The 13,617-nt window shown below is 25.3% G+C and overlaps 1 protein-coding gene across 1 annotated transcript in view; it reads right to left on the reverse strand.

The window, feature by feature from the left end:
• LOC136971322 (BAR/IMD domain-containing adapter protein 2-like) overlaps positions 1–13,617 on the reverse strand; it is a 64,108-nt gene that overhangs the window by 47,821 nt on the left and 2,670 nt on the right. The window contains 1 exon segment of the mRNA XM_067265777.1: positions 13,137–13,212. Coding sequence (XP_067121878.1) covers positions 13,137–13,212 — 76 coding nt within the window.

Genomic DNA, 13,617 nt, shown 5'->3' on the forward strand with positions numbered 1-13,617 from the left:
CTATTAAGATAAATTTCGCACATAATTCTTGAAAGGAATGTGAAAGTTTTTGAAATTTATATCTCAGCTTTAATATGTAAAACAGACAAAATATTTAATAATTCATTCCGTAATAACGTAATTAAAATATTTTACGAGTCCTGTACTATTTTTTTTTTTAAATAAGATTGCAAATTTAATTAAGGATGAAAAAATATAATACAAGATAAATTAAATTCAGCAATTTTACATGACAAAGTAACAGTAATTAATGTAAGAAATTACAGAATTCAAAAGTAAAAATTCAACAATAAGTAAAGATAAGTGAACGAGATCAGAAGTTTATCAAATAAAGATTTTGAAGTAGATCAGGAGGATGTAGAATTGATGTAGGAAGAGAAGATTCGATAAATTTGGACGCTAGAGCAGTTAATAACACATGTGGCAGGTGAAGACTCGATGCCATAAATAAGAATGACGTAGAAGATATGTCGGATAGTACTGAATGAAAGTAGAAGCAGTGGAACAAGAGCCTGGACAGAATAAAATAAGAAAAGAAACAACACCGGGAAACGAGAAGAATTCATAAGTTGTTGGATAAAGTCTTAGACAACATATAAATATTCATTTCGGTACAGATCGATTCTACTTGAACACAAAATTAATTATAAATACAGAAATACAAAATAGAGGACACCATCGGGATCGAGAAGTTTGTCCGCTGTATAGAGGTGTTCGCTATTAAGAGCTAAATATAATAAACGTCTGGAAATTGTAAAAATGTCCGCTAAATGGAGGTTTCGCTATATTTATATTTTCACTAATCAGTAGCATCTTCAGACAGAAACAACTTTAGATTTGTCCCTGTAAATTCAAAAATTTCGTAGCTAAAGGCAAAACAGTAAAGAAAATTTATACAAACACAAGTTCAACTTTTGAAGCTATAAAAAAAACACAGTATATAGTTGTATACTATATCAAATATGACACATTTTATGTTTAAAAATAAAGACAACGTTCAGTTATATACGCTAGAGAATTCTACAAAATACAAAATTTTCGGGGGGGGGGTCTTTTGAAAATTAATGGCTTAATGTATCCATTACAGAATAAAATCCGATTACAATCAACTTTAATAATAAATCTATTGTACTCAAACGAAATAAATAATTTACTTTCTTTTAAGTAGATGCGAAAAGAAAATTCGCGATAAAATTTTATTATAAAAAAAAATATTTTATGTAAAATATATTAAATGTTGCTTTGTAATAAATATTTAATAAATTCTATAAAATTTTACAGTGTAAAGAATTTATGCGTTTAGCAAAAATATGTCAAAATTGATAATTTATAGTCACCAATACCGTATTTCAGTCGAATTGAATTTGTTATTACAGCAGTTTAGCATGATAAATTATGTATCATCTTATCTGTGTAAATCTACAATATCATTTTTATAGTTTCGGCAAATTAAAGTTATATTCGAATAAATTTTAGCGTTTTATTTACTGTTGCAAAGTATTACAGTTTGAGCTATTTCTAATAAATTTTCTTAGAGAATTATTAATTTTTTTTTCTATTAAAAAACGCAGTTTTATATCAAATACACGTAGTTAAATAAATAAAACCTAAGAAAGTTTCTGACGGACACAAATTTAAGTAGTTTAGAGAATATTGCATTTTATATAACGAAATTTTATTTAATAAATGCATTAAATTAAAAAATACATTTTAGAAGATTTGCATTTTAGAACACAACTCATTGATTAACATCACGTTTTTAATTTTTAATTTAATTTATTGATCGAAACGGGAAAAAACTCCATATAATCGCTGAATTAATAGAAAAAAGAATTTCCTAAAGAAAAAAAAATAAAGCGAAATTCTAATTTAAATCAACAAAACTTTTTATAATTAAGCGTACATTTTCATTAAAATTTCATTTATAAAATTAATTTTATAATCGATAGATAAGAAATATTAAAATAAAATCGAAAACTTTCTCTTTTTTTTTTTTTTTGTATCTTGTAACGTTGATATTTGAAGTATTTTTTTCTTTTGAGTAGCAAACTTATTACAGTTTTTATATAACAACAAGATTAGTTTTATAAAATTAAAATTTATGACTTAATAGCAAAATATATTTATTCTTGTTTTATAAATAAATTTGTTTTATCATATCTGCAATAAAAATAAATAAATTATTAGTTTTAAATAATAATTTAAAAAATGTTCTTTTTTCTTTTATTCTTGTGTACTGTATGAAGCTGTCTATTCTGTCTATTCTGCAGAGTTTACGATGCTAACTCTGAATGTGCATAAGTGATTTAGCAGAGTAAAAAAATCCAGCAACGAGTTGCCTAACTTTCCTGGCAAGAATTAAAATTGCGTGTGGCGCCATACGTTATCAGATTTTATTTAAAATTAACTTTTACGTTATTAATTATTATAAAATGGCATAGAGCTTAATTCTGAGGTTAGAGATAAATTTTATTTTTAAAACAAAATTACAAATGCTAATGACGAGTAAAATCTTCATTAGGTCCAATCCCACTCGACGCACGACATGTGACCCCCTCTATCTCCCCACCTATTGATCTTTAACCACCAAAATTTAATGGCATCAATGTCCCTTATATATATATTTTATTTTTCTGAACCATTATAAACATGAAGTATGCGTTGGACTTAATAATTTACGCTTTTTTTCAGAAGCAAAACCGTAAATTATTAAAGTTAGCAGAACAAGAAACTTTTTATATAGTAAAATGCAATAATGTTTCGTTTTGCAGTTCTGTTGCAAGACTTTAATGTCGCAGTATAATTTTCTCTAACTTAATGTTGAGTTAATTACATTTTGTTTAATTTTTATTATTATTTTCTATTTAAATGATTAATAAGAATCGATCATTTTGGGAGTTTGTAACAGAGCATTGAACAATATTATAATTTGCAGTATTTTTATAATAATAAATAAAAATCTTCATAAAAACCTGTTTTTAAAATTAACACCGTATCACCAGCACTCAGATTATTATAAACTAAATAAAATTTTCTCAATCATCAGTAGACCAAATTCCAATTTCAAAATGAACTTTTTGAATGAAATTTCTAAATAAAGAAATTAACAAAAACAAAATTAATTTAAAGATCGAATGTTAAAAACGAATTCTAAATTTGAACTGCTATTTGATTTTAGATTTACTTATAAATATAATCTAACATTAATATATTTATATATCAGTAAACCCTATACTAGAAAGGCCAGCAAAGCAATTCAGTTAGAGCTTCACATTCAAAAACATTTATTATAGGTTTATTATTCCATAGTTTTGTGTAGCAAAAACTTATTTTTATTAAATTATTTAAATATAACAGAATTCTTAATGCAATTTTACTTTCTTACTGTATTTGTAACTCAAAGATAAGTGGTTGGCACCTCTTGATATCTGAGAGTTTGTATATCAGAAATTAATGCATTTTTTTAAATAAAAATGATAAATGCTAAGTTAAAGATAATCGAATTTGCTTTTACCATCATCAAATATATTGTCATTATATAAAAGAGCAATTCTTTATAATGCATCATTCAAAAAAGTAAAATTGATTCGAACCTATGAAAGAAAAATCGTATGAGAAAGTAAATAAGTTACAACATTCTGTAAACTTATGAAATGGAATTCTTTATATGGAAAATGCTATTAGAATATAAATTAAATTTCCAAAGAAACGAATTTTTTTCCTACTATACAAGTATAATGTCTTGAGAGTTTACTATAGAATATTAAACTATTTTTCTCTCTTGTATTCTCGATACATATATTTATTTAAGATTGTATTAAACAAAATTACTCAAAATTTTTTTTATTTGGTAAGAAAAACAAACCTGAAATTCTGACTATAATGTTAATTTGTTGCATTTTACTCGGAATGTTACCATAATGACCATGTTGTAACATGTTTAAAATAAAAAAAAAGCAATGGTATTTTATCTATAATTTTCCATTCAATGGAATCTGAACAGAAAATAAACACAATCAATTTTATTTTACAAATTTTCTATGAATTTCGAACAAGATCATATAACTCGTTTATAGTGAAATGGTTATATGTTAAATATATATTATCAGAGCAAATAACAGTTTGTATATGAACGAAAATGGCGATTGAAGAGGCTTATCAAAAACACGAAATACTTTTAGAATGATAGGAAATATCTGTTTTTGTATAACAAAGCGTATATATATATAACGATTATTTTTATCATATTCTTAAAAAAAATCGGCTGTAATATAAAAAAAAAAGTTATAACACACAAAAATTCTGTTCGGGATTTCATTTTACGACGAAGATGGAATAAACGCAAACAGATTTTTCACGTTTTATCTTTCCATTTTCTATTCCTGATAATATGGGTGTAAAGTTTTAAAGGTGAAATATTCTTTCAACGGAAGCTATCGATGTTTATGTGTCCAATGTTATTTGTTCTTGAAAGCCTGATCCAAATGTATTCATTTCTATATTCTATTGTTATATTCGGGCAAACTTTTTCTATCAGTTCGGAAGAATAACACATCTCGTTTATATATATATATCCACTTTTTATAACATTCTGCAACGTGGCACAATGAAATGTATACTAAATGTTTGATATTCTGTAACAGAATTACAGTATTATATGCACGTCTCGACTAAAAGCACGATTGATTTTATGAATAAAATTATAAATCTGATTTTTAACGACGAAAATTGTATAAATGTAAACTTATTAAAATCAATAAACACGAAATTTATGATTTTTTAATAGATTAATTTAGTGTCTTAGTTGACGTCTCACTATATCACATTAAATGTAGAGTATTAACATTAATATTAAATTTATTTCTATTTGTTGAAATTGTTGCGTAGGTGTTTATGTTTACAAACTAATCACGTTTACATTTTTCTGATTAGAAAGTAAAGGCGGAAAAATTAAATTAAAATTAGTAATAATTAATACTCATACTCTACTTTGCTAACGAGATTATAAATTGATTGTTATAAAATTAAGTTCTATTTATTTCTTGAGTAAACAATGAAATGCGAGTAAACAAATATATTTGAGAATAAATAAAAATTATAATTATTATCTATTTAGAAATTCAGTTATATTTAATTTCGTTCCATTATAAAAGATAACTTTTTTGTTTCGTTTCTGGTTTAATATTCGAAATTTGTCGAAAATAATGCTTTTCGATCTTTAGTTTATTAAATCTTTCAATATTTTGGAAGAATTGCCAGTTATTGGCAAGCAAAATAACGATATACTTCGAGAAGAATGGCTCAAAACTCTTAACCGAGATATATTGTAAGATATTTTAGAGTTGGAGCGATCAAATAATCGCGAACGACCGCATACAGAGTATTTTGAAATTCTTAAAATCTTAATATATCTCGGTGACTTTTGATTCACCCTAAATTTAGCATAACAATCTAACATGATAAAACTGGGGACTACGATACACAGATAAAAACTTAAACTAAATATATTAAATTAATTTTCATTTCTCAGTAAATGCAATCACTTTGCATTATTTTCTTTCCTTCTTCAAGACTGTATTTTGCTAATATATTTCAAATTTACCTCCGTTTTATTACCATTATAATTTAAATTTTGTCAGTAAACAAACTCTTTCGTTAGAATTGGATAAAGGAACAAAATCTAACTTATTAAATAAAAGTCTAAATATTAGCAAGCGTCAGTATCACAAAATAACAGCAAAAGCAAGAAAAACGATTTTGTAATCTTGAATTTCAAAGCCTATTTTTAATGAATAGAATGAAATTTTACAGTCTACTGATCTCAGAAATAAATAATTGCGTTAGGCAAATGTCAAGAACTTCGAATAGAAACCAGTTACTACATCTATAGGGTGTCCTGTGGCAAAGTTATCACTGTGGTTTTATGAAATACCACCGGAGAATTATTATTTTTCCGATCCTATTCAATTTTTATAAACGGCTTTAGATCACAGGCCTACATTTCTTCGGGGGGAAACTCTTTCGGAAATCTATTTTTGGAAGAATTTTTTGCCGTCCGTCGATTTAAGAGGATATGAAATTTAATATAAAATCGAAACTATTTTGATTTCATAAATCACTCGAGTATTCCCGTTTTAGTTTTAAGTGCAATAGGAGGAGAGGGGGGAAAAAGAATCAGAATCTTTGGAGAAGATTCACCATTGTATTTTAATTACAAACCCATAGTACTCAACCGATAGAATAATCTTCCTTGGGATTATTGAAATATTTTTAAAAGTAATTTGAAGATAATAGTTATTTTATAAATACAGAAATTCAGGAGATAATCTCTCCTAATCTAATGTGTCAGTATTATCTGAACGATATGAATATCAGAATTACACATGCGTTACGAAACAGTTGTAATCTAATGTATAGATTGCGTGATTTGAGAGGAATTTATATCAAATTTATGGGTTTTATACAGATATAATCATACATAAAATTAAATCTTAATTTAATATCAATATGTAACAACTTTTTCATCTTTTTATACTGTTGTTATTGTATTTTATAATATTAACTCATTTTATAAAGGTGTGTGGCATCTAATAAAAAAAGTATATAATTTACAGATTAAAAACCAAGTAAACGTAATTTTTAAGCAAAAATATAGCTTTTAAATCCATTTAATTATTGCTCATAATAAAAATAATTTTACTGAAATATTTTATTAGTTTCGGTGTTTATTAATTCTAATTATGTTTAAATAAATAATACTAAAAGTTTTTGCTCTGTGTTTATTTGCATTAACTTTTAAAAATTTTATATTTTTATTTGACTTTATATTGCGGAACGGACACTTTAGCATTGTTAATATATATTACGAGAAATAGACTCTCATATTTAAAAAATCAAAACTCTGAATATGTATTTTTATATCGTGGGTTTTGATATTCCATTTAAAATATTGAATTTTCCAATGAAATCCGAAAAAAGAAAGAAACTCTTAATAGTTTACACTAAAGCAGTGTAACTTCGAACTTGTATAATATATGTATAAATTAAAATTCAATATATTCTTTACATAATCTAGTTGATTAAGAGATAGCTTGTAAAGAAAATAATTTATTACAGGCAATTTCCACTTCGGACATAAGGGGTTCCTAAAAATATGTACGAAAGTTGTAATCGAGACAGTTGCACGTTGTAAAGGGAGTTTCGTCCCTCGATAGCTAAAAATAATTATTATAACATCTCTTATTACAGTGGAAAAGTTTGTTTTTCTCAATACATACGTCAAAATACATTATCATTTTAAATAATGTTTTATAACGTAAATTAAACAGAAAGGAAATAATTTTTACAACTAATGTTGATGACCGAAACTGGAGAAAATTCCACCGCACGACAGCTCCAACTTTTTGTCCGGAATTTAAAGTCGAAAAATGTCTGTTTTATGTACGAAAGAGCAAGTTGTCGGAAAGTCAAGTATTGCCCGTATTTTATTTCAAATTATATGGAAATTATTTACATTATTGATAGTTTAATCCAGTTATTTTAGAAGAATAAGTTGATATAAATCCTTTGATCATTTTTATTCTAAAACTTCATAAGTCGTAATATAAATAGCAAATTTGAATAAAACTTTTAAGTTGTTTTGTAATATAAAATTTTAAGTTATCCATCCATCGCGATGTTTGTCCTTCAAATAAATGTTTTTGTATCAGTGGAGATGACTCAAGCCCCTTCATCCCCCGGTGATCCGCCCCTTTTTTTCTGTCCACTTTTTGATCAGATCCATACAATTATTTTTATATTATTTTACAATTCTCTTATAGCTAGCACATTTATATATCGGTATGTAGAGACTCTTCATTCTCTACATGAAAATCGATCCTCTACATCTTCCACACGAACGTTCTCTAATGAAGATGTTTCTCTATATACCGGTATATTAAATCCTTCATTTTATTACTGCTGTTATGAAAATTCTTCCATTAGAAGTTAAAACAAAAATAATAGTGAATACTATTTATGTGACCGTTAAATTCATTTTTTAAGATTAAGTTTAATTAATTTGTGTTATACTTATTAACCAATTCTTTTTTTAAATCTAAGTTTTAAGATTATTTCATTATTTAAAATTATATTTATTTAGACATTAAAGTGAATTTTAAGTTCAAAATACTGTATTTGGTAAAATTAATCTATAAACTGTACAACGTAAATGAAACCAATAATAAATACAAAGTGACTCATTAATTGCACAATAATTGGTATTTATAAACGTAAACCTTAATTTTTTAATATAATTTATATTCATTGTCTGTACAGTCGAACATATAATTCTAGAAATTGAAATAGTTTAACGCACAGAACTGAATCATAGAATTTTATCACGTAACTCCCATGTTTACAAACAATTTCAAAAAGTAAAAATCTACATAATTCATTAGTCATGTCGGATAAATTTCTGGTAGACATCTGGAAAAAAAGTCTAGTATTTTCCAGAGATATAATCAATGAGGAATAAATAGAGACTGTCTCTCCCTTAACCAAAATTTAAATAAATAAAACCTAACATACATTTGCTCTTTCTGAAATATATATATATATAAAACCTAGATATCTAGCTGAGGTACTAGTTCTATTCAATAAATAATACTTAAAACTCTGTACAATATACTTATGTTATCATAAATGATTAAAATTATAAATTCAGTTTTTCATATTCTTAAACAATTCAAACTATCTAAAAATATGAAATGTTAAAAAAATTCTATAAAAATTATTCTCGCTGCTTACAGTTTTCAGTAGAAAATGTCATTTAATTCAAAAACATTTTAAATCATTTCCATTAAAAAAAAATCATTAAAATTTACATTTTTAAAGCCTCTAAGTAGCAATTTCTGTAAGAATCTTTGTTTCATACGTATTTATTTTCCATAAATGCTAATCATATTTAAAATTAAAGGCCGCTGATGGGGTTAAAAAAATTAAGAAAAACATACTTTTATTGTAATTATATGGACCATAATCGATTGAAATACATAAATTTTTTGCAATCAACTTGTGAATATAATAAGCTAGCTTTCGTATGTTTATGTTTACTTAACTTCACCTAAAATTTATTTTATAATCAAGGAAATCTTTATTTCGATAAATATCCAACTAAATTTCTGGAGTTTTTACTAGAATAATCATAAAACGTGTCTCAAGTATCCATTTATTGATTTTATATTTTTAAAAGTAAAGTTTATATGAACTTTTAAAAAGTTACGATTTTCAGTAGATATTCAAGTAATTGTTACGCCTTCATGCAAAATTTACTGTTACTCCAATATTTATAAAGTTGTGCTAGTAAATAACCTATTTGTTAAAAGATGAATTGGCTTAAAGATGGTTTAAAGAAAGAATTGATTATGGTTTAAAGATAAATTGAAGTCAATTGTTTAAATTAGAATTCTAAAGCATCCGACATTTCTATATAGCAAAAGCATTAGAAATGCTTCACTTGAATGTTCCATTGAAAATATTAAAAAATTTTAATAACTTGCAATCATAGGCGTACGCAGAGCATTTTCCGGGGGTAGAGCATTTGGAGACAAATAATTACACCAATAAATTTTTAATTATTTAATTTTGGTGGGGTTTAACACAAAGGGTTCCATAATCGAGAGTGTAAGATTACATATCTCAATCACTTTCACGAATATAATTTGTGGAATCTTACTCGATCCTAGGGAGGGGACGTTTCCTGTTTTGCCCCCTCGGAGAACGCCCATGCTTGCAATCTCTTACTGATAACTTTAAAACTACAGTAGAGCGTCGTTAATCGGAACGCCGGTAATCGGAACGATTTTCAGTCGGACTGTGTCGTGCTGAATCGAACATTTTTGATACTAGATTTACTTCTAAAGTATAATTTTCATGTTTTTTTATATTCTTCAATATATTTAATTTGTTTGTACAAAATGAAGAAATAATTTTTAACGATACGATAGCCTCGATTATTATTATAAAAATTTTCGTTAGGCTTAAAATCGACGAAAATTCAACACGAAGCGAGACGAACCGGAGAAAAATTCAACACGAAGCGACACTCAACGGAGAAAAGTTTGAACATCGGACAGGTTAACATATTTTTTCGTACATAGTCGGTAATCGGAACAACCCCAGTCCCCAATTGATTCCGATTTTCGACGCTCTACTGTAATACATTCTGAATACAAACTAAGATAGTAATAAACAATTTTCAATAATTATTGAATTTCAATGGAGAATTTTAAGCACATCCTGTAATTCTCTTAAAAGCAGCATGGATTAATTTAATATAATAAATTATAACTTATTTTATACAAATTCAAAGTTAAAAAGCGTATTAAATTTAGTTAAATTTAAAAAAATATTTTTACAGATCTAATATCGATTCTACAATATTTTAACGCAATTAGGCTGCATACTATAAGCCATAAAATTTCGTTAAAAACTTTTAAAATTATTTTACATAAATTAATTTTATTTTAAAACAACATAGGTTATTATAAAATATAATAGTTTATGTAGCTATTTCGAGTAATAATGATTTATAGAGTTATTAATCTTTGTTTAAATATTTATAAATATTAATATATGTTAAAATGCAGTTAAATGCTTTTTATTTAATTTTTTCCATCAAATTTCATTAAAAATGTAATTAATTCATATTAATTACATTTTAATGACTTTTATATAAAAACAGTCAAATTATTAGCCAAGAAAAAATCGCGTTATATTAAAATTATTTCACTAAAAGATTAAAATTTAACATCTTATATATTTTTAATATAAATTTATTTCCTTTAATCTTCTTGATCTCTTTATTTTCGTTTATATATGAGCATAATATATTTTTAAAATAATTTTCAATTCTAAAGGTGAAGTTTTTTCAGAATATTTTAACATGTTTATTATTCCTCACAACAATAGGTAGCTGTAGTGACTTGTATTACAAGATAGGCATACAAGAATTTTATGTTACAGCATAAATATAGCTCTTATTGGCCTGTAACTTTTATCGAATAGTAATTTTCATCGATAATATAATACGTTCGCTCCAGTATAATGAGTAAATGTCAAAAGATACCAGCTGTCAAAGGTCATATCGAAAGCATGAAAGTTCCAAACTAATGAATTTTACTAAGTTGTAAACTAACTTTTAAACTAATAAAGATAGAACATTTTAACTATTATTAAAATGTTCTATCTTTATTAGTTTAAAAGTTATGTTGTATCTATGCACATTTAATCATTATTTTTTGATAGTTTACTTGATACTTAGAATGGAAGAATATCTACCCAATAATACAGTAAAGAAAATCCGATTCGTGACATTTGTAAATAAAGATGGAAATTTTCTAATGTAATTCCTTGATGCTTCTTCTTTATGTCGGCACGGCTGATTTGTTAAAGTTGACATTAATAAGCTTAATTCAACGGATAATATTTTCCTTGAATATTATTTATAATTAAATATTAAGATTTTATTTAATGCATTATGTTACAATAGCCGTCTAGTCTGCATTTTATAATATATAAAATATATTTTTAATTTATTACTTTACATTAAAAATTAAAATAAATTTTAAATTATTTTAAAAATTTTATAATTAGTATATTACAAATAAAACAGTTATGTAAGAAAATATATTTTCATTAAAAAGTTAAAATTATATTAAAGTATGACTTCTTAATATAATCATATTAAAAAAAATACAAAACTTTAATTTAAAAAATGATGTTAAACGTTGGATAAGGTGGCTGCTAAAGCTTCCATTTAAACGAGAAAAATAGGTTAAATATTTTCGACTACATAATCTACTTCTTGTGAATCAATGTAAATAAATCTAGGATAACTAAAACGTGGTTGATATATTTAGTCAGATTGTAAAGTTAAACTAATAATAGCAAAATAGTAATTTAAATAAATTCAAATTATTTATAAGTAAAATATTAAATGAAAGATTAAGATATCTTTTCGTAATTGGTCTGTATTGATTATCAAAATAAACAGTTTTTCCTCCTTATATTCCTTATTAGAAAAGAAAAAATGTTTCTTCATTCCAGTCTTCTTTTATGACAACAGGTTTATAAATATCAATCACCACAGTCGAGACCAGAATGAAAATAAAGCGGTTTGTTTACATTGTGTCGTACCTTATCTGCAATAAGCCAATTTCTGTGTGAATGACCTTAGTCTATTTAGTTAAGTTTTATTTTCAAATTTTCTCAATAAAAGGCAGTTTAAGAAAATAAATTAAAAATGTGTTTCTAAATTAATACCCTTTATATTATATCTAACATTTACTATTGCTCTTTACTAAATATCAATTTAAAAATAGAATTTAACAGATAAATATTAAGTTATTATTAGTAACGTTTAATCAAAACGTAAATTTACAAAATACTAAATGATAATGTTTAATTCCTTGTAAATCATTCTAAATATCTTTGGTGTGTTAATATGTTAAATTATGACAGATAATCCAAACAATATTAGATTTTCCTCATTAAGAGTTAAGAGTATTTATAAATATTTATAACTATTTGACAATTAATATTTTATCAACTAGTTCAATTTATTTCATTTCAAATTTAATACTAAGCATAATGTTTACTAAAATATTTACCAAAAAGAAAAAATCAATTTAGTGATTGGATAGTCTGATTACAGAATATAGAAGTTGGAACAAGTCATGACTAGTATGAGAAAAATGAGGAGAAACTGGCATCACAGATAAGATATCTCTGTCAACATTGACAGCAGCTCAGTAGGTGTCAAGTCAATTTCTATATGGGATGAATCCCTAGAAAAGGTTTGACATTCATGAAATGATGGTCAAAAAGTAAACTGCATGAATTGCTTTATTGTCTAGATTCAGTTACCAAAATTAGCTAAACTCATTTTCTCCGAAACATAAACAGATAAGTTTTTTCTTTTTTAATTTACAATATTCTCTTATCCAAATAAATGCATTATGTATTGTAAAACAGAGAGAAATTTCTTATTTAATTTCGTGATTCACACTCATCGATCTAATATAATTGCAAATGCGATTATTTTAAAAAAGATAACAGTTTTGATTATTAAATAGTGATTTTAATGTTATACGAACCGTGAAGAGCTTTCAAATAGCTTTTTCCGGCATTAATGAGTTGTCTGGCACAAGGATTGAACTTTTCTAAAATATTCTGAAAATATACATAAATTTATTAAATTATTATTTAATAAATTCAGCTTATATTGTCAATAAATGTAGAATATAAATTTTAATGTTTATTTTTTTTTTCTAATTGCTTAAAATCACAGGCTTACAAATTTCTGAATACGATACTTCAATATCGAAACACGCCTCATTAAGATTTATTTTATCGCATTTTTGAACGTGTTTAAATTATTTTTTTAAAGCTATAAATTATATTTAAATTCCACATTCTATGTCAAAAACTGCAAAATCACTTTTTGTTTAGTCCGGGAAAATTTTCACATTTGTTGCGCTTTTGACGTTTCTCACTTAATGATGCGATTCTTCAAAGCTTAAAAATTAGTATCTTAGAAAATAACGAGTGTAGGATCACACTTTTTTAATGCAGTCA

The sequence above is a fragment of the Centruroides vittatus genome, unplaced genomic scaffold (assembly GCF_030686945.1).
Source record: "Centruroides vittatus isolate TY-2023 unplaced genomic scaffold, ASM3068694v2 contig_2460, whole genome shotgun sequence".
NCBI classification, from domain to species: domain Eukaryota; kingdom Metazoa; phylum Arthropoda; class Arachnida; order Scorpiones; family Buthidae; genus Centruroides; species Centruroides vittatus.